The sequence below is a fragment of the Anas platyrhynchos genome, chromosome 6, assembly GCF_047663525.1.
Source record: "Anas platyrhynchos isolate ZD024472 breed Pekin duck chromosome 6, IASCAAS_PekinDuck_T2T, whole genome shotgun sequence".
NCBI classification, from domain to species: Eukaryota; Metazoa; Chordata; class Aves; order Anseriformes; family Anatidae; genus Anas; species Anas platyrhynchos.
In genome coordinates this window covers 38,713,064-38,734,040 of record NC_092592.1, presented here as the reverse complement: position 1 = coordinate 38,734,040, position 20,977 = coordinate 38,713,064, and the positions used below count along the sequence as shown (strand labels likewise).

At 42.8% G+C, this 20,977-nt stretch overlaps 2 protein-coding genes across 5 annotated transcripts in view; one reads left to right on the top strand and one right to left on the bottom strand.

The window, feature by feature from the left end:
• DOCK1 (dedicator of cytokinesis 1) overlaps positions 1-20,977 on the bottom strand; it is a 259,267-nt gene that overhangs the window by 158,915 nt on the left and 79,375 nt on the right. The gene's annotated exons all lie outside the window — the stretch shown is intronic.
• Positions 1-20,977, top strand: part of INSYN2A (inhibitory synaptic factor 2A) — a 37,633-nt gene that overhangs the window by 14,288 nt on the left and 2,368 nt on the right. The window contains exon 3 of one of the 2 annotated variants that reach the window (XM_027460796.3): positions 14,398-14,469. In XM_027460796.3, the coding sequence (XP_027316597.2) occupies positions 14,398-14,469 (72 nt within the window). Of the gene's footprint in view, positions 1-1,567; positions 6,314-14,397; positions 14,470-20,977 lie in introns of those variants that run through there. The other variant, XM_038180996.2, reaches the window with a different exon arrangement.

Genomic DNA, 20,977 nt, shown 5'->3' with positions numbered 1-20,977 from the left:
TCCCGGAGAAACCTGCCAAGTGTATTACATTTCCTACCTGCACGTCCCACCAGAACGTAATTAGGTAGTTGTTTACTGAAAGACCTGTAGGAGCTTTTCTGCTCCAAATCTGCAGAGCTGTAATTAATGAGTTTGTGCCCACGCGGGCACCGAGGTACTGCAGTCCCCTAATGCACACAAAGCCCCTCCTGAAGGGGGATTACTGGGGGTGCTCATCCATCAGCAGCCCGAATTAACCACTGTACCTCACCTAGCAGGAAGGACAGGGTGAGTCTTGGGTGAGAAACTTCGCTTTTGAGATAAAGGGATATAACTCTCAATATAATTCCATTAGGAGCATGCGGGTTTTGTTTGCTGTTTTGTTTTCAGCCTTCTGAATTCTTTAAGAAAATGAAAACTTTGAGTATCAAGTCTTTGTAGCATTCGCACTACTCTGTATGTGACAAACTCTCGGGCACAAAGGAAGAAGTTTTGTTTATCGCTAAGTTATATAACTTATCTCAACCTTCAGTGCATTACAAGTAGTGGTTGCTGCAATACAGCATTTAGTCCTTACCCAGAGACTCCAGCCTGTCTCCTGCGTTACCTCAAACACTCTTCAGACTTGTTTGCTAATATTTATTCATTTATTACCCTTCAAAATGTGTATGCACTGTTTGTTAATTAAGTCATAACTTATCAGAAGAAATCTAGATTTTAAAAGCAGAAACCTGTGGCTGTTGCTACTTAAGGCAGGCTGTGCTTTAATTTCAGTCGAAAAGGAACAGCTGAAGTTTGTAATCCTTCCTCTAGGAACATGGAAAATACCTTGTTAACCCTACGATCTCAAAATGTTTTTCAGTAAAAATACTACAAGCAGCTGTAGAACAAACTAAAGATGCTAAGGTTGTGTTGAGAAAATTGTCCAACAGCTAAGATGATGATGATTATTATTTTGAATATTTATTTTATATATTAATTATTAATTATTATTATTAATTTTAAATATTATTTGAAATAATCTGTCAATACCTGGATCTTTAGACTGGGAAGCTTCTTGACCTACCAGAAAGCAACACACTTTCAGATTTATTTAATTTTTATCATTACTCAGAAAAAAGGATTCCTCTGACTGTATTAACTTACAGAATCTCTAAGAGAATCGGGGCAGTGGCATGCTGCTTGTCAAATCACAAACTACAGAAAATTATTTTGTTGTCCTAACTCATCAGCTGATCACCCTGCGTGTGTGACACACTCACACCTACCCAACAAAGTCACCTGCTAGATACAACAGCCTTTCCTCCATGTACTTTCATGCCCATTTTTTTCTCTTTTCCCAATGATACTGGAGCAATAGGTCCACAAATGCTTATTTTTCTTACCCTCACTTATATAAGGGTAATGTTTAAATGAAACCCATTTATCGTATCTGATTTTAGGAGGGTTCCCATGCCCTAAAACACTGGACCCACCTATAAACCCCAGTTCTTTACAATATCTGCATATCCAAGGCAGTACAGATCTGTGTGTCAGAGTCTGCGAGACTATATGATATTTGTAGCACTCCTTTACTTTTTCCCCCCAGGTTCCTTGGCAATGGTGAGATGGCCCTTCCTCACCACCTAAGGACACATCACACGTTTTGAACTCATTTCAAACACGTTCTGGTGCGTGGAAGAGGCAATTAAGATGTTTTACCGAGTCTTTGATGTTAACTGCAAAATCATAACCGGTGGCAGTTCCACCAGCAGTGGAGGTTAATTACAAAAACTGGAGGCAAGATATCTACAAATCAAAGTAAGGCTTCGGATGGGGAGTTGTTTTAAACACAAGGACATACAAAGGTACTGTTTTAAAACTTAGCAAGAGCAGAAAAGAGCTCCTTAGACCTGCTTGCAGCTCCTCCTTCCTATGCTCTAGGCACACCCCAGATGTGCCTCCTCTTGTGAAGGTTACAGAAATGGTGAAGGAGGAAAGGAGAGATGCATATTGTATCTTTCCTCCTGGTTTATGAGTTTCTGTATTCCAGATCCATTGAATTTTCTAGCACCTGGGTGATCTTAAAGGCGACTGCAGAAAGGAGCCCAGCACTACGCCTGGGCCGTTTCTGTTCTCCATTGAGCACATCACAGAGCTGAGGGACCCCTCTGTTCCCAGACAAAGCATCAGCACATCATTAACTCACACCATACCTTTACCCTTACTTCCCTCAAATTAGGCAACTCCTTCAACAATAGGCTGCCCTGTACTTTTATTCTAATAAATCTTTCCAATTATTGGTTCATTTCTACAACGTTTTGCCACCATGACCAACCGTGGTGTGAACTAACCATCACTGATCTTCTCAGTTTTGGCATGTTGACATTTCTGCCTTTACTAGCCCCTGACTCCTGTTAGGTCATTTTACAACAAGAAATTGAGAAATATTACTGCTCCAGCTCTGCTTTCTCTAGCACATGCAAGTCTTCCATGAACCAACCCAAAAAAGTCTTCTGTGTTTGTGGCATTTCCTGCTTTTCTTACGTGCATTAACTACCTTACACACATGGAGAAACAAATACAAATAACACACTGCTGGAAAAAAAATCGCTACCACTCAGTCAGATTCCTCTCCCTTCAGGAAAATCGGTGTTCTCTAAGTGCTGTGGTAGTGCCATGGGACCAGTGCTCAGTGGATTCATTTTCACTAATATGCTGTAGGTCCTGAACTGCTATTACTGCAATTCATCACTAAATGAGTCTATGCCAGCAAAACTGTATCAGCATCTCTGAAGATAGTGGTAGCATCCTTTGGGTGAATATCATCCATGGATACTTTGCAAAGTGTCAGGACTACATTATCGGCAATTAGCAACAACACACAGCCCTCGGCTCGGCTGAAAAGCGACTGGAAAAGCAGGAGGAGGAAAAGAACATCTTGCCTTAACACCTGGCAAGGTGCAGAGGGCTCTTGTTGCCCAAATCTGATGCTTCAAGCATCAGCGTGAACTCTGCTCTCTGACCTGGGGTCAGGCCCAGGTGATTGGTCACAAAATGCAAAGTTTGGGCCATTGGGAAAAAAACACAGGGTGCAGCACAATTATAGTGCATTAAACCTAAACAGATTTGGGGGTAGGTTAGAAAGCCTTACTGCGAGCTTGTGACATCCTCCACGTACTCCCACTGAAGATTATCAAAGCTGTATGCTTCTCGTGCACATCGTTATTTAATAAAACTCGGCAAAATGGTGATTATATCTTACTATGTGGGAGCCTCTACCAAAAAAAAAGGAAAAAATTTTACATCACAGCCAAAGGCTTTAACCAACCTTTGTGTTAAGTCATGCATGGGCAAAAGTAGCAGAGCTCCAGCTTCGATTCAGACTTCCAAGAGGAGGGGGGAAGTGCTGAGTATTACATGCAGCACGGGGCGGCGTTAAAACCCAACACAGGTTATTTACAGGAAAATAAAGCAAACGGAATTCAGAGCAAACTATTAGCAATCTGTAACAGCTGCAGACGCTTGTCTCTATTGAAACACGGTGCCCTCGGTTAAGCGAGGCAAAATTCTGCTCTGTTTACCTGTAAGGAGCCTCACCGAGGCCAGTCAGAGCAAAATCCAAGTCACTGATTTCCAAACCCGGCCAAGGACGGCACAGCCCATGAAATATGTAACAGCGAAGTATTCGGAAGAGGAACAGATAATCGAAAATATTTTGCAGCTGGAGAACACTGATGACCTGCCCTTTAAATCTTCTGCGTGAGAAGTAACAGCAATCACAGCCCTTCTCGTTATACCACAAATCAGTAATTTTAATAAACAAAGTACTCAATTCGCCGTACAAAGCTGAGTCACAGTATTTTGACTCTGCCAGGCCAAACGCTACGTATTAGGCAACAGCTAAATGAGCCTGTTTCAGAGATCATTTATATTCATTTGTTAGCAGGCAGTGGTTGAGGAATTTAAAGAGCTCTCAGCAAACACTGCTGCAAGAAGCAGTCCCAGGCAGCAGCAGCAGCTCAGCTGGCTGCTTTGAAGGGGCTTTGAAGGCAATACGAGCTCCTGGATGGGATCTGGATGTCATTTCACGTCTCCTTGCAATGAATACAGGATATTTGGGTCTCTATTATCATTTTTCAGCAGCCAAACCGTGTTTGCTTGGATGTTTAAACCGAAGAGGAGAGGAGGGCTCCAGGCAGCATCCGCGCCCAGCTCCTGCTGTAGCAGCACTGCCAGCGCCCACCCAGCATCACACAGCCCAACGGCAGCTTGTCCTGACTCAGGAATGATGGCAAATGAAAGTCAGGTAGCCGAAGCAATTATCGCCCAGCTTGTTTGCTCTCCTCCTTTTCCAGAAGCTGCTCTGAGCACAGTCCAGCCGTGCAGCTCAGACGAAGGGGAAAGAGCAAACACCGGCAGTGACAACTCTGCTGCCGGCCTCAATCCGCCTACGCACGAGCCAACACTCTTAAAAACTGGCAAGTTCCTTATGTCACATAAGGAGAAGGGTAAGCTCAAAAAGCTTACAAATACAGCCCTGAAAAACACAGCCTTTGGAAATAATGGAGTAGCGGCAGAAATGATATGACATGGCTTTGTTCAGGATTGTTTTTGTTTTTTTTTTTTCTTTAACCTCTCTGGTTTTGTTTTGCTTTTTCAATTACAGACATAGCACAGGAAACGTTTAAGAAAATTGTTCCTAAGAGAAAACCTGGAAATGGAGGAAAGCAATCTGTAGATAAGCTTAAAGGAAGACAACTGCACTGTAAAGTAAGATACAAAAACCCAGAGAACACAAGCAGCTTTATCTGTGATGCCCAAATGACATCACGTTTTGCATCGTGGTAGTGCAGCCAAGTTGCAGGACACGACACCAGCAGACCTTTGAAGTGCAGGGGCTGCAGTGACTGGACTTTCCCCTGGGGGATCTTCACAGCCATCCCTTTGGTCTGTCCCGGGGAGCTGCCAAATCCATTCTGGCCATTAGTCTGCCTGAGACCACCTCCTCAATTTCTTGCTAATCCCTTTACTGTAAGCACACTGGTTACAAACCCTTCCTGAACTAAACGTACTGAGACATCTGGGAGGCTGTAACAATTCACCTTCCTGTGGCACACAGGACATCTCTTCACCTTCATCCTCCATAGCCAGGGAAAAGGAATGATTTCTGCACAGATCAGTGCTTCGTGGGTCTTGTGACTCCAACCGATTGCTCTGACTATTCTGCTCTATCCGTGTATCATTCATTGCTGTTTCCACCAAGATCAGCCTCACCTGGAGCATTCCATTACTGCAGTGCAAATCCATACTCAAGTAGCATTTTATTTTCTGGCTCCAACAACTCCCTCCCCCCTTTCCTTGCAGCCATCCTATAATTCCTCTCTCTCTTTGGTGTAAGCATGCAGATATTTCTAATTACGAGGAGCTAAACTGTCAGCTCTCTCCTGTCATTGCCCCACAGGTGCATCACTCCCTAAACTCTGAGCCACACTCAAAGGGCACTCCATGAAAATTCCTATTTTTCCGGGGTTAGTTCATTAAAGCAGTTTTAAGACCAACTCTTACACTCACTAAAAAAAAATGAGAAGTTGGATATGAACAGCTCCCAACTTGTATTTCACAGTACAGTGTGTCAGAGATCGTCCAGATTTGATGGGATTCATACTCTGTATACTTTTTTTTTCCCTTCAAGAGTTGAACAAATGTATTCCATTGCTCGTAATCAAAGCTTCAGATCATACTGGCAAGGAGGATAAAAAGCAAGGGCGAACCTTTAGGTTTAAACCTTTAGGTAAAAGACCTTCTGAAACAAATTTATTGGGGCTGAATGCTTACTCCGTGTGCTCCAGAAACAACAGGAGGACTGCTCCCAGTCTTGGGGCACAGCAAACTAAACATACCGGCTGTTAGCTGCAGGTACCGCACAGCACAGCTGGAGAAAACAGTTTGGTGTGTTCAGAAAAATTATGTGATTTGTATCTGCTTGCTATTCACCAGGTTATACAAGCCAGATGAAGGACCCCACCTGATTCAGGGGGGTCACCAGCCCTCCAGGAAGGGAAATCTCCGCTCCACTGTTACATGGGGGCAGCTGCACTAACACAAAGGGCAATAAAAGCAAATTTCCACATTCAAAAACAGAAACACCGGTGAAGTCTTACAATGAATGACTGAGAAAAAGTGTAAGCAGGCTCGTGTTCATGCTAAATATATCCCTGTGAGTTGCGGCAGATCATAAGGGAAGCTCTTCCAACTGTCACCGAGCTGTCCAAATTACATACCTGCAAGGAGAGCTCTGCTAAATCAGTCTTTTAAAGAGGATGTTATTTAGGTACTGAATTACCAGTTTTCGCTTTACACAATTAGAGTAATCCTTTAATAACGGCATTTTGAATGCCGTAGTATTAGATTCCAACGAGACAGAGCGGTGAGCCGCATCTCTACCCAGTCAGGTAAAAATGAGCAAAATGAGCTTTACGGCCCCAAGTTTCTCGCTGCTGTTGGTTCTGCAAGAGATTCATCCCCAGATTTCTACCTGACACCTGCTTCTGAGCCTTATGGGCGTGAACAGAGTACGTCTGGCGAAAAATGGATCTTGACTATGGGCAATTTCAGTAAAGAGGTTTGCCCTTAAGAGGGGCTTTTTGTTTTTAAAATGCTCCTGGCTGCCCCCGCTCCAGAGCTAAGAAAGAAACGTGCAGGTCAGTCCTGCGGGAGGACACCTTCACAGAGCTGAGGGACAACGAGGAGTGGAGCTGGACTCAGATATCCACGGCTTGTTTCAGAAATGGGAGGGAAACACCTCCTATGCCAAAGAGCTCCCAGACACACGTCTGTTTGTCTCCCCCCCAGTGTCACTGCTGGCTTTCTTCCTCTATTACAACACCCAGGTCCTGTTCTCAGCTCAGATCTTAAAAATCCCCTATCACACTGCTTCGTATCTTCTTGTTGTGGCTTCGTTTTGGACATTGCAAATACAGAGAGATTCTGAAGATGGATGAATCAATAGGTAATGGATTTAAGGGACACGGCACAGCCCAACACGGGCACGCCTTTGCTGCCTGCAGGCAGTACCAGGTTATTCTTCCCACTCACCCAACCATTTTTCCACGTTATATACAAGCACTTAGGAAAGGAGCACTTTAATAGATCACAATTCACACGTTTTCTGCAGCAGCTTATTGTCATTGCTCCTTTCTGCCTCTCGCTCAGCAGTAGGACAGGGATCTGCGGGGTCCCAGGGCAGCTGTGAAGGCAAAGTGCCCTTCTGCAGGCTGCTGGAAGCCTCTCCAGCACCTGGAGCTGTGCCTGACCCTCTATTAACAGCATTTGGGCAGCAGGATGATACAGGGGGTCTCACCACATCACTTGTTGCATGAATAAACTTGAAGAGAACAGCCCATTAGATGAGGTATTCTGCTCTTTGTTTCCTACTGGTTATCGGTAAGAAGATGAGAGAGGATCTGAGCGTGGTCTAATAACTCAGCCAGACTGGGCTGCGGAGATGAGCAGAGGTATTTGGACATCAACAAGGCAATTTGCACTCCAGAATACTTCAGCCTGGCATGATTAGGACATCGCTGTGGTAAATGAGATTTGTTCCCTCCACTGCCATCGACACGAGCCCGGAAAGAACTTGTGAGCTGGGACCTTGCTGAGCATCTGTGTGCAGAGCCCTGGCAGATGCAGAGCTGCTTCTCCACCGGTTCTCCTGCACTGCAGTGAAATCAAACCATCAGGTAGGGAAATGAGAAAACAAAGTGCTGGGGCCTGCAGAGACCTGCTTCCAAGGGCCTTCCTGCTGCTCCTTCCTGCAAGTACTAAACTCCTTGGAAGCACCACTCAAACAGCAAGAGCACCGGGCAGCAGCTGTACTAGGCAGAAGTTTGAGTCCGGCAGGAGCCTGGCACCTAGAGAGGTCTGAGGGCACGAGCACAGCACGGGCTTGCACAAAGATCAGCCCTGCAAACCCCAGAAGTTACATGCAGAAGGCGTTCATTTTAAAATAAGGTGGATTTGGGGCTGAGAGAGCAACAGGGACTTAGAATAGGAACGAAACTACAATAAAGGGGGCTGCAGCACGAGGTTCACAAATCTCGCAGCACCCAAATGATGATGCTGAGGTCCAGAGCAATCCACGAGGGGCAAAGCCAGACCTCGGGGTGTAATACTGAGTAAGCTGTGTGACAGATAACCAAGCACGCCCCCAAAGAGCTGCCAGCCAGAGATAAAGTTGGTGCTCAGCCAGAGCCAACAAATTCCCTGAATTATTGATACACAAACTGCTGACATTTTAATTATCCTTCTCATTTTTTGGTGATATGACAGAGAAACAAAGGCGTTCAAGAGAGATGCCAGACCTCAAACACTCGTAATTCCTACAAGATTTTCTGATTTCACTTGAAATGCCTTTTTAATTCTTTTGATTCACAAGGTTGGGGTTTTTTGTTTGCTTGTGTTGTTTGGTTGGGTTTTAATCACTAGGCAGCCCTACTGAAATATGGTGGTTGTTTTTTATTGTGTTTTTAGCTTTGTTTTTTTTTAAACCCTCACTCCCTAACTAACCTGAGTACAATATAAAAATGTATTTACGGGGTGAAAGCACTTGAATTGCTGTCTTGGGAGTTATGCCACACGCCCACAGCGCAAATACCTCAAAAAGAAAATTAGTCATCTGCTTCCAACTGTCAGGACTGGGGAAAAAACAACAAACTACTGTCTTGGAAACAGCCTAAAAAATCTCACCATTGAGCTCCGCTACATTTCAAAGTACTTTCAGAGACCAGATGAATAATATGAGCCCTGTAATAACAAGAAAGATAGGGGAAAAAAATCTGGAAAATGATTCTGCTATTAGAGCATCACGCAATTTCCACTTCCATCCTCCACCATCAGTTAAAAACAACTTTCAGAAATGAGTTACTGAATTTGTGCGTAGTTTCTTTTGCTTTTTTTTTTTTTTTTTTTTTTTATCGTTTTGGCTATGTTTTTAATGTTAAAACGTCCTGGTACCCAGCAGGATAACCCTGAGTACCTACAGCCTCCCTACACACCCCAGAGCCAGGACAGCTTCTGCCTTCCCACCTCTGCACGTGTGCTCTGATCGCACAGGCACGGAGCTTTGCAGCTGCCAGGTATCGTGGCCGTCCCCAGGAAGGTGCTGACAACTTCAGAGCAGGATGGGAAAGCTCCACCACAAAGGCAAATCCCCACTACAAGTCCACGAGATTGCTAAAAAACGGGGCAAGAGCTGCTGGCTGGGTGGAGCCGATAGTGCTGGAGGTAGCAGGGAGCTCACGGCCCTTTTGGGGCGCTGCAAAGCACAGCTCTAACAAAGAGTGGCTTCTGCTCACAGCTGTAACACCCAATCTATTTTAAGTGCAATTAAATTCCACATAAGACAGCCAAACCTGAAGGAGGACACACTAAAGCACCCCTTTCTCTAGCTGCTCTGAGTGCTCCAAGGACCCTACGCTGCTCGTCACAGCGCTGTGTGCACCAGGATGCTCCCAAGGCTTGTACTAGGGAAGAAAATAAGGTCAAAAAAAAACTCCAGAGGAAAAAAAAAATAAATTTAAAAGTAATTAAAGCTTCAGGTGAAAGCAGAGGAGAAAAAAACGTAACATCTGAGATGGAACAATTCAGTGTTTGCGTCCAGACGTAGGCGAACTAAATGTTTAAGCATCAAGTCAATCAAGTCAGTCGCTCTGGGCTCAACGCCGCTCTTCTGGAGTTATTTATTCTTTTGGCTGTAGCACTGCCAGCTATAAATGACAGCTGTTGACTGCTGGTTTTCAGCGTAATAAGAACACGGCACCAGGAGGGCTGTGTCAGCTTTTCCACTGACCCACGGGGCCGGGGGCTTCCCAGCAGAGCTGGCTGTGAGCTTGCTGCCGGCCCAGCTGCAGCATCCCCGCACGCGGCTCCTGCTCTGAACACAGCTTATAGGGCATCCAGAGGCAGCTTAATCCAGCAGGAACAGGACTTTGCTGATAGAAGGGTGTTTATAGGATGCAGCTTTCCATCCCGATACAATGCCACATCTTTCCTAGGTTAGACTAAGACCATGGCTAAGCAGGATTTAGCTTCATCGGCCAAACCTATCGAGTGATCTTCCTCTATTTATGCAGCTAGAACATGGTTATTCACACCACAAGGACGACTACAACACACAGAACATCGGGAAGTCATCTGATTCTGCCAGAAGCTGAATTATGTTAATAATAAGGGTGGACAACTCCCTCCTGAAGCCTGGTTATCAGCCACGTTACCCTTCAGCGCTTAACAGTAAATGCAAGTTTTGAGAAGTTCACCACTACGCTGTTTATTTTTAAGGCATTATTCTGCAAACCCAGGTAACGTCAGAGCATTTAACTCTCTGTGCTCTGTGTAGTCCCAACAGGAGGATGTAACAAAACTACTCTCCAAACCACTCTGTAAGATTTTCTTCGTTTTCAATACTTGCTCAGGGTACTTGGATTAGTGCCCCCTCCCTCGCCACCTCCTGAACCACAGAAGGATTTCAGTGTACACAGACCTAAACTTCCCTCTCAGCACAGCCAGGCCTCCAATTTATATTTTCAAAAGCCTACCCAAATGCAAAGATGGTTTTAAGGTGCTGCAGTTGGTATTTTCAAAAGACGCCTCAAGCAGGTGCACAAATTCGGCATTTCTCAGGGGTTTTCGAGGTGTGTGTAATCCCTTCGGGCTGCTCTGAAATTCCTGCCTATTCTTAGCAACTGCCAGTCCATATCAGCAAATGGCTGCTCTTCATTATCATATTTTCCTACTTGGAGGTGTTAATTGAGGTTAAGCTCCGGTTGTGCCAAGAATGCTAAAAGAAATGCAAGCACGTAAAAGCCTCCGGAAAATAACACGCAGCGGAGCTGGCAACCACACGTGAAACACCGAGCCTGGAGAGCCCTCTGCTCGTTTACCCAGCTAATTAGAGGCAGACACAGCCAGCAGGAACCTCCATGGATGCTCCTCTAGCACCTATATCCCCAACACATGGCACTGGCCAGGCCCATCTGCACACATCCACATGGAGGCAGAAAGACGAGGCGCAAGGTACCAAAGCACGAAGCTGCTGGATTTTTTGTTAGGGGAGATTGAAAGCAATGTAAGCCAAAAGGGCAAAACCAAAAGCTGGTTGTTCAACAGCCACAAGTTTTGTCCACCAAAGTTCTGAAACCTAGCGATTCGTACACATAAACCAGTGCAGCATTCCCAAACCCATGATGGTAAAAGTGGGCAATGAAGCTGCAGGGCTAATAATGTAAATAACAGTAATAAAAAATATAAAATAAAAGTAATAACTTTATGTAAAAATAATTTTTACATAGAAAATGTAAAAATTTACATAGAAAATGTAAAAATTATTTTTACATAAAGTGCATTGCTCACAGGAGTCCCAGCTCGAGGGAACTCCTGGCTCCCAGGCACCCCATTTTGGATCTCAGGCAGACCAAAGCCACTCATCAGTTCGCTAAAAAGCAAACAAATTTTCTGTAGGACCCTTTGCAAAAAAATTCGCATTTACACATTTAAATAAAAATTGAAAAATACTTATGAGTTTATACCAATGAAGAAAAAACTTACTGGTCTATAGCCTGAACTCTTCTAAATTATTGCATAAGGGAGATAAGAAAAACACTTGAAATACTCCATCCCGTACAGAAAGCACAACCCGAACATGGATGTGAGCCCAGCACCCAGAGCGTGCTCACAGAGCGGTCGTAGCAGTTAGCACTGAACCTCCAGCTGCTCTGTTTCTCAGCAAGTTGGTTTTTACTTCCCTGGGTAAGGTCTGTGTGCAGAACCACTGTGCTAATGGTAAAATCTTTGCTGGCATGAGGTAGGTAAATTCCATGCCAGCATTTCTGTAGATAATTATGTGAAAACAAGAAAGTGAAAGCCTGAAGCCCTGGGGTAAAAACAACAAATTTTTTTTTATAAAGAGTTTAATTTGTAAGTAATTGCATTTGTGCTGTACCACCTCTGGTACAGCACAGCCTTGGCTAACGAAGCAGCATCACCTGAACCGGAGCTTGAAAGAAAAGCCCTCCCTGAGAAAGCTGAAAAGATTTAGGGAGGAAAATGATATTTTAAGACAAGTTGATCATAAATTGCCAAACAACTAATTGTGAACAGGTCGGTTTGGGGGTGGCAGTGAGGCTAAAAGCAACAGTGCTGAACCGGGCAGCTGGGAAATGGGGATTTCAAAGCGATCAGATCATTTTAATGCTGATATCAAAGGGCCAGTTTTTATCAGGTTGAGCCTGCCTTATACCATAAATTAAGAAATATGGTTTTAAGAATTAAAAGATCACCATATGCTTCAGAAATTAATTTGGATAAAAGTCCTGAAAACAAGATTAAAAAATAAATAAATCAAAATTGCAAGTTATGGAAGCAGGACCACAGTTCATGACTGACCTGGCACATCCGCAGTAAGACCAAACGAAGTATGGCTTTTGCTAAATAAGTAAGCAGCCTACTAACTTGGGGTGAGCTTTTCACAGCCAAAACATTTTGTTACGATGGGCACGGTGCTGGTGGGAGCTGGCTGGATGCCTCAGGGACTAGGAGCGCCCACAGGTACACTTCTTTGTTACGGAGCATCCAGAGAGGGCGGTGATTCAGAGACACATCCAGTTGCTCTGAGAAGCACGTTGCAGAGAGCAGAGAGCCCGGCACGAGCAGCACAGACCAGCAGCACGGTGCAGGAGCAGCACAGGCTGCTGGAGAGCAGGAGGTCATTAGTCTACAAAGCAGCTAATTACCTGTATATTAAAAGGTACTTTGCAGGCTTGCACAGAGAAATAAAAACGTCCCAAGTGACATCTAATGAAAAAAACTGGCACCCAGCACGGCGCGTTTATGTCTTTATCTATCGAGAGGCATTCAGCCACCCGTGCTGTTCCTCCCAGGGTGGTTATTAACTACCTGCGGGAAATCACGGCTTCCAGACACGGAGCTGTGAAGTTCAGGGGCTGGGTCTTTCAGCGACGGGTTTTAGGATTTGATCAATAGCTTGGAAAAATAATTTTACAAGCCCAAGTTTAATGCAGTGGTGCCGAGCCGAGTGCCTGCCTCCAGGAGAGTCTTAACGGGGAACTGAGAACAGGAACTACTTCAGGCCTCCAAGGACCAAAAGCAGCATCCCGCAGTGTCTCAGTGCCAGAGATTCCCTCGCTGCCTTCAAGGTCACACGGAGGGATTTCTTCTCTCTTAAAAACATAAGTTTTAGGTAAAATATGTTATGTCCTTATAAGGAGCCTAATAAGCTTCTTAAACAACACTCAAGGCTTTTTAAATAGTAAGGAGAAGTGACGCAGCGTAGGTATTTAGGAAATGCTCATCTTCTGTGTTAGGGACAGGCATATAAACAATTTGTGTATCATTTTTCATTAAAATTGTGCATTAGAGAGGCCTGATATTTTGTTAAGTAAAAATTAAATCAGTATTTCCACAAACACTGTTTTTTTCCAATGACTGTTACGGTGCCAGGGAAGCAAGAAGCAGACCCTCCATCCCCAGAACCTGAGCTCAGCAGCATTCCCTTAAATTACTGCTAACCCGATCCAAAATCCTCAAACTTCCAGAGATGAGATATTTCCCCGTTTCTTTTACAAGTAACTAGGAGCAAACGGCAGATACCAGTCTGCATTTTACACAAATTGGAATAAAAAACCTTAAAATGATTCTCTAGTTTAGATATGTAAGTCTATAAAAAAAAAGGAAAGTGCTACTATGTAAAAACTGACTTTGCAATTTTCATTTTAAAATCTTTTGCATGCAAGAACATTTGCGTTGATATACAGGCTGCTTTGTTCCTTTTAATTTAACACATTTATTTTAATGAAATTTCCGTCTGCGTACAGACAAGTCCTTGCAGAGGTGACAATACTTAGGGAAAGTAAGAGCTGGACCGTGCCTCAAACTGAAGGGTGACGAGAGAGGTGCAGGCTAGGTGAATAAGGGAAGTGTTAGTTAAATGGGATGGTCTTCCTCTGAAGATATAGACATCACCACAACCAACCAGATGCCATTTCACATTATTATGCTCTGTAAGTCCACCAGTACCTAGGAAAGCTCTATGTATTTGAGAAGACAAGCTTTATGTAAAAAAAACAGGCTCACTTAACTTCATTTCCTTGTTGTTTTCCCTCTTCATCGCTGCACAAAGTATTACTGAAATAAATCTGGTATTTTCTCCTCCCAATCACTAATCACCTGTTTTCCAACCAGCAGCATCTCATGGCTCAGTGAATCCAAACAGGCTATTTTTGATCCTGTTTTCTTGCTAGACTGGTATGGTCAATACTAAAGTTTAAAAAAAAAAGTTCTTATTTCTATGAAAAGCAATGACAGAAGGCAAAGACATGTTAAAATAAATCGGTTTTTAATGACCTCGTGCTCTTATCTTTGTAGGCTTTCGTATCGGACTGGTCAAGACACGGCTAATTGCGACACGTGCAGGAACAGTGCGTGTATCATCTACAGGTAGGTTAAAATCCTCATCTTCCCACTTCGTACTGAATGAAAGTAACAATTTTATTCATTAATGCAAGATGAAATGGTAGCCTTCATTAAAATGGTGTGGTTTTTTTTCAATACACAGAAGCAGATTAAAAAACAGAAAATAAATTTACCTTCACTAAATTACTTATATTAACTGACATCTGCTTTCAAGCCTAAAATGACACATAGATGACTGTGGTCAGTGCCCTGCTGCAGCTCTTGGATGTGGAGTGCTACAAGTTGTGAGCTTCATTGTCACGTTGCTAGAGATACTTCCAATTCCTGTCCAGCAGCTCCACGTGCCAAATTGATTTCATAGCAGTAACAGCCGGACTCAGGAAGCAATTTTGAGATTTCAGAGCACAGATAACCAGGTACAGATTCAATTTAGGTAGTTTAATCAGGGAAATGACATTACTACCCAGGCTTTTACATACTCTTACATTTGTAGTAGGTAAGTTTTTAAAGCATACAGGGCAAATACGTCCTGCTCAACACGAACAGCACACATCTGCCTTCTTCAAATCAAACCTGCTCAGTCTTCATGCAATGCACAAGTGAAGACTCGCTGCATGCATACAAAAATCCCCTTTAACAGACTCGTTTTGAAGGTGTACGGTTCTGGAAGGTGAATACAGGTTGGCTCATTACTGTCAAACCTTCAAACATGACAAAACTGCTTCGTGGCTTTGTTAAAGATGTGTTATACCTGCTAGAATTTCTCCTCCAGAAGGAAATAGTTGGGAGTTTACTCGCTAGAACAGAATCAGGTGCAGACGGTGAAAGAATACGTTTCTGTTTTCTCTAAAGCAGAGGTTCGCCTCCTAAAGTTTATCAGCCAAGAGACCCGTTTTGCCCTGTACTATGTAATGAATAACAGATAATCAGTGGGCATGACACGAAGCCATCAGGAGTTTGATGATGTGTTTCATACTGACAGCTTAATTATCCTCCTCCATTACAGAGAGTCTTAAAGAAAAGCAACTGCATGTTTACATGTGGTGCAGGTAAGATGGAAATAAACGTGACTCAGATTATCATTCTACCAGGAATTTCTTCTCTTTTCTGTACAAAGGGATGAAATATTCTGAGAACTTATTTCTAGATTTCCTTCTGAAACGTATCAGCAGGTATTTCAGAAAATCAGGCAATATAGTGCAGATGAAAATGTATAAAGACTGTTATTAACTAAAGATACAACCTAAAATGAATGTACAAAATGCTGTCTGGGTCTGAAAACCACTTCCCACTTTGTTTGTCCACTCGGTTTCTGATTGAGGTGGAAGACCTGCACCTATTCATACATTACACACAAGCTGCCTAGAAGTGAAAGAAGGAAGGATGGAAAGCTTCAGCTCCATCTTTTCTCCTTCCCAGCTACCTAGGAAAGAACAAGGTGCTGTTCTGTGCAGGGGAAGGACCCAATTTATGTATTTCTCCTTTAGACAGGCATTTAGCAGCAGAGAAATAACAAAGGCCTCTCCTACTGCCTGGCTTGCTCATTCCATGCGATTTCTTTCCCAGAGCAGACAGGGAAGTTGCAACACAGCACTCTGTCATCAGAGGTGCTCTTTTTGTTTCGAAAACAATTTTATGTTATTTTTAAAGGGCTTGATTTCTAGTCAGCAGGTTTAAAAGGAAGGAACTTACCCGTTTCTACCTCTTATATGCACTGCAAATGAAAAGCACGCAGCCATGCAGATTTGAAGGGCTTCCCTCCACGCGCATTACCAGCCGGCTCCCCAGCATTTCCCACCAGAACAGCCATTTGGACTGAAGCTGTCGATGCAGGGCATTCGCCTAAAGCAGTGTTTCCAGGGGAAGTTTTAGCAAAAATCAGCTCAGCTTTTTGACACAGTAGGAGAATACACGCTGCAGGCAAGAAGTCTAAAAGCAGAAGACAGCGCAAAACAGGGGAACTCTGAGAAGGCTGAATTACTATGACAAGATAAGCAGCCAGAAAGGATAAAAGAGAAATTCGCTGATAAAACCACCACTAAGACACATTGCCTTGTAGGATCTTCCCCAAGTCAAATACCACAGTGCTGGAACCTCCGAACAAAATGAAGCATCTCATTAGGGAGGATGCGAAAGCTGCTGGTAAACCTGAACTCTGCGTGCAAGGATACAGGCAGCACCCCTAAAGGATTGCAAGACAAACCTTGCATACAGGTACAGTTAAGAAAGAACACGTTTTAGGGACAGAAATTAAAGCGCATTCTCCAACTGCTTTTATGATACTAGGAGAAGTATTTTTACCCAGCTTGGACCCACTGTCCTCCCTTCACACAGGCAGTAGACAGGGGAGACCAAAGAAAATGTAACCAACCCCCTTACGGGGCAAGTCAAGAGCTCAGAGAATTCTTAACATTGTCCACAATTGTCTTTGCTTTCGAAAATGCAATTCAATTTTTAACACAGTAACATTAAAAAAAGACACTTCGGAGGTCTTTCAAAGCTCTATTTTTAAACTGAAGCATCTTAGGGGAATGAATCAGTTGCCCTACTGCCAATCCAGCTACCTGCTGTGGTGTCAAGTGTAGCAGAGATGAGGAGCTAGAATGCAGAAACAATCACTGTAATTAAATTCTGCTCCTCAAGATGACTTCTCCGAATATTAATACGATCTAGCACAAAAGCTGAAGACAATGTGGAAGACACAAATCACTGTTGTACTCTAAGCTATTTTTGTTGCTTTTTATGTGCAAAGATGCTCAGACTTTTAGTAAACATTTCAAGTAGAGGATTTTGAAAGGAGTTATTTTGCATATGAAGTATGTATTTTTTTTACTAATATTTCAAATCTATTCTTACATTGTCTTAATGTTGAAAAGAATACATACTTCTTAGAATTAAAGAAAAGTGGGAAACCAGGTTACTTTTTCCTTTTTTGATAAATAGGAAACTGTTCAAACATGAAACTGTTAAAGATAGAAGGTCCCAAAAAAATTAAACTTTCCTACTCCAGGAACCAGCAGGAAAAGAACCATCTAAATTTGATTCCCCATTCCCTCAAAAATGTCCTTGTTGCTGCCATAGGAAACAGGCTCAGGAACTTGATGAATTCTAACCCAGGTCAGATTTCTTCCATTGCATGAGATGAGCAACATTAACTGCATCCTCGTCCTGCAGCACACATCAATTCGCTGCTTCCACTGCCAATTAAACACCCATTTAGCTGCTCCCATGAAGGCTGGGAAAGGCTGGAGCAATTACCCCAAAGGTTTCAGCAGCCTGCTGTCACCGGGATCCTAATAGGGACAGGATCAGTCGTGCCACGTCTCCTGGAGCTCTAGGCTCAAAGACAGCTTCAAGACTCTTTAGCTGCAAAGTTATCAACAGAGCTTTTAATGACCAAGCCCCAGCTACACGACAACAGTCTAAACTAGTAAAAAGAGTTTTGCAGCATGTCTTTGTAGTAATTGCCGGACAGCGGTTAAATTAGTAGTCAAAAAATGTCATCTTTAGTAAAAATAAGCCAACTTTTAGTCAGGTGTTGATGTGTCAAACATTAACCCACCCCATCAGTATCCACATCTCATAACAAAAGGCCTCAAAATGGTTTCAAAATCATCCGTCTTTTACAAACTATAGAACAAAACTTATAGAAAGATACAAAAAAAATTACCCGTGTATCCTTTCCAAACTCAATGCAGATTCACTATCATTTTTAAGGAGAAAGGATAACCCTTATTAGGGTAAATTGTCAGCACAAAGTCAACTTAATACTGAGGTCTACCAAGATCTTGTTATTAAGAAGAAATCGCATTGATATGCAGAAATTGTACTAAATCTATCACACCCAAACCCATGTGCACTCAAATCTTCACAGGCTGTTTTATTCCGTGATTATCTTTTAGTGGAACTGCCCTTTCCGTTTCTATTTAAATTACCATCCCTCATGAATTTTAATCCTCAGAAAGGAATCTTTATGAGAAAATGAGTCTTCTGTTTAATATTTTTGTGCATTATTCTACGGCCTCTATCAGGAATTATCTCTGTGAAGGAGCATCTTAAGGAATTCATGCTAGGCTTCCCTCTGGTCAGAGAGGTCACAAATACTCTGTAGTTTTTACAAGGTTACTTTAGCTGCTGGAAATGATCAAATCTCTAGCCAATTTCTGCACAGGGGGAACAAACAAACTTACATCAGGACTGCACTACTGGAGCTCCTGGGAAAAAAAAAATTATTCAGAGCTGCAGCAACCATTAATTTGGCTGTTTTTTAGTCCTTCAGGATTTTGCAATCATATTCGCTGTTTTACAGTATTTAATTTTGTCAGTGACATTTTAAGGCACGCTCCAGCTATTTAATTGAAAACCTATTATTAGAATCTGTGCAATTTAACACTCACTAAACCAGCAGCTGTTACAGGTTAAAATCACGGTGATGCCAGTCAAGCAGGTAGCACAGAGGCCACGTGGAAGTAGTTTAATTGTAAAGGTTCAACATAATGATAATTATGAAAATACGTAAATATGGCATGCAAAATGAAGTAAGACAAGTAAACAAATTCCTAAGATGGTATCAGTATAACAAAATCAGATAACTGAATAACCAGACTAGGAATTTTCACCTTTTTTTTTTCATTTCCTACCCACAGTAATTAACTTACGTTCTTTCTCACCTTACTTCTAAGCCTGTGAGATGTTTAGTTGAAGATTTTGATCTTTACAGCTTCCCAGCACTGACAATGCTTTGGATCCTAGGCATCTGCGATATTCAGGTTGAAATGGAAAATTTAAAAAAAGAGATTGTTTGCAAGTGTATTGAGCTATTTCTCAAGTTATTAGTGCTTATCTGGATCCTGATCTTCCAAGACATGGCACACACTAACTCCATGGCATCCTATTAATGCAACCCAGAAGCAGAGGCAGTGATGTTCTTTAATTCCAACTTCGCATAGCCTGCTGTAGAGCTAAACCTCTTGTCAAATGCTTGTAGGATTTGGGCCTAAACATTACAAACTAGAGAGTAAAAAAGGAAACAGAGAGAGTGTCAAGTCAAAGGAGAAGGGTTGTGGTTGAACAGGAGAAAGGTTGGGTTTACCCTTGAGGGGGATCGCAGCCCCGAGCCTGTGCAAACTCCATCCTTGGAGATTTCAAGAGCCAACTGGGTGAAGCCCTGAGCAACCTGGTCCTGAACCTGAACTGTTCCAATTCTGCAACCTTACAGAGCCGACATACCAGACTGTTAGCATCCAGCACCTTAAACTGATGCACATTAATAACGTGTGACTATGTTAGGAAAGATGAAAGCCCATCCGAATCTCCAAGCTTGTTGCTAGATCCGCTCCCACGTCCCATATGTTTAAAACCAAGTGGTTATGACTCCTCAAACTGTTTTCAATCCCTTACACAGCAACAAAATTAGAAAAAGTTCACTCTCCTGCCAGCATGCAAAAAATAAACACTCATTAACATAAATTCTCAAAATCATTAGAGAAGCCACGAAGCCAAGAAGAGAAAACCCACCGCACCAGTCCCTAATCACAGGGCTGGGATTCAGCAGATGGGGTTAAGCAGAAAATAAAGCAGGATGAGCGAGTTGGCTGCTCAGAGGGATGACAGCACTTTTCCAGGCATCACTCAAGCATTGCCCGCTACCTTTCTGCGGTGTGCCTCAGGTGTGGCAAGCCCAGCTCCCTGACACTTGCGTTTGAGTACATCAGAATCAATTCCTCCAAGGTCTGCTACTTCGGTTTACAAGGTCTGATACTATTTGTTTTGTTTTTGTAGGGCTTATTCATTATTGTTGGTGTTCATAATTGTTGGCCTAACTGTACTTATCACAGGGAGGCCTCAACACATGAAAGAGGCCATTCGGGAGTGAAACAAACCACATGGCATAAAGGAATTAAAAAAAAAAATTGTCAAGGTCAGTGAGAGGAAACCTAGAGATGCTTAGGATACAGAAGTATCACTCAGCAAAGCAATATCTTCAGCTGAGCCGGGTGACAAGAACTGGTTCTCCAATACAAGGTTTGGGAAGATGGGAACAGGCTGTAGAGAACATCCACTGAAATATAAAGAAGCCACAGAGATCTGTGACACTCTCTGAATTTAATTGTATTCCATCTGTTGGATAGATAGAAAGTTAGAAACCCAAAATAAAACCAGCTACAGCTAATTTAGACAAATCTGAAAAATCACAGAATAAGGTTTTTGTGTTCTTACTGCAGCACAAACAAGTCGACATGGAATTCTAAGTTTGCAAGCAAACAAATCATTTGCCTCAAAGGAACAGTTCCGTTAGGAAACCTGCAAAGCTAAATAAATTGATCCTGATAGATAACAGCTCTCCTGCAAAATGCACACAGTTACAAGAGGTAAAATACATTTCCTTTCACGCTCTTTAGGGTTTTCAGAAGAAAAAAAAATATTTATTTTGATGTAAATAGATAAAACAGCCTGCAATGAGCTGCAAATGGTTTCATGCAGTAAAGAATGACAGTAACGGGGTTTTTGTCATACGAACAAGAATTAGCAG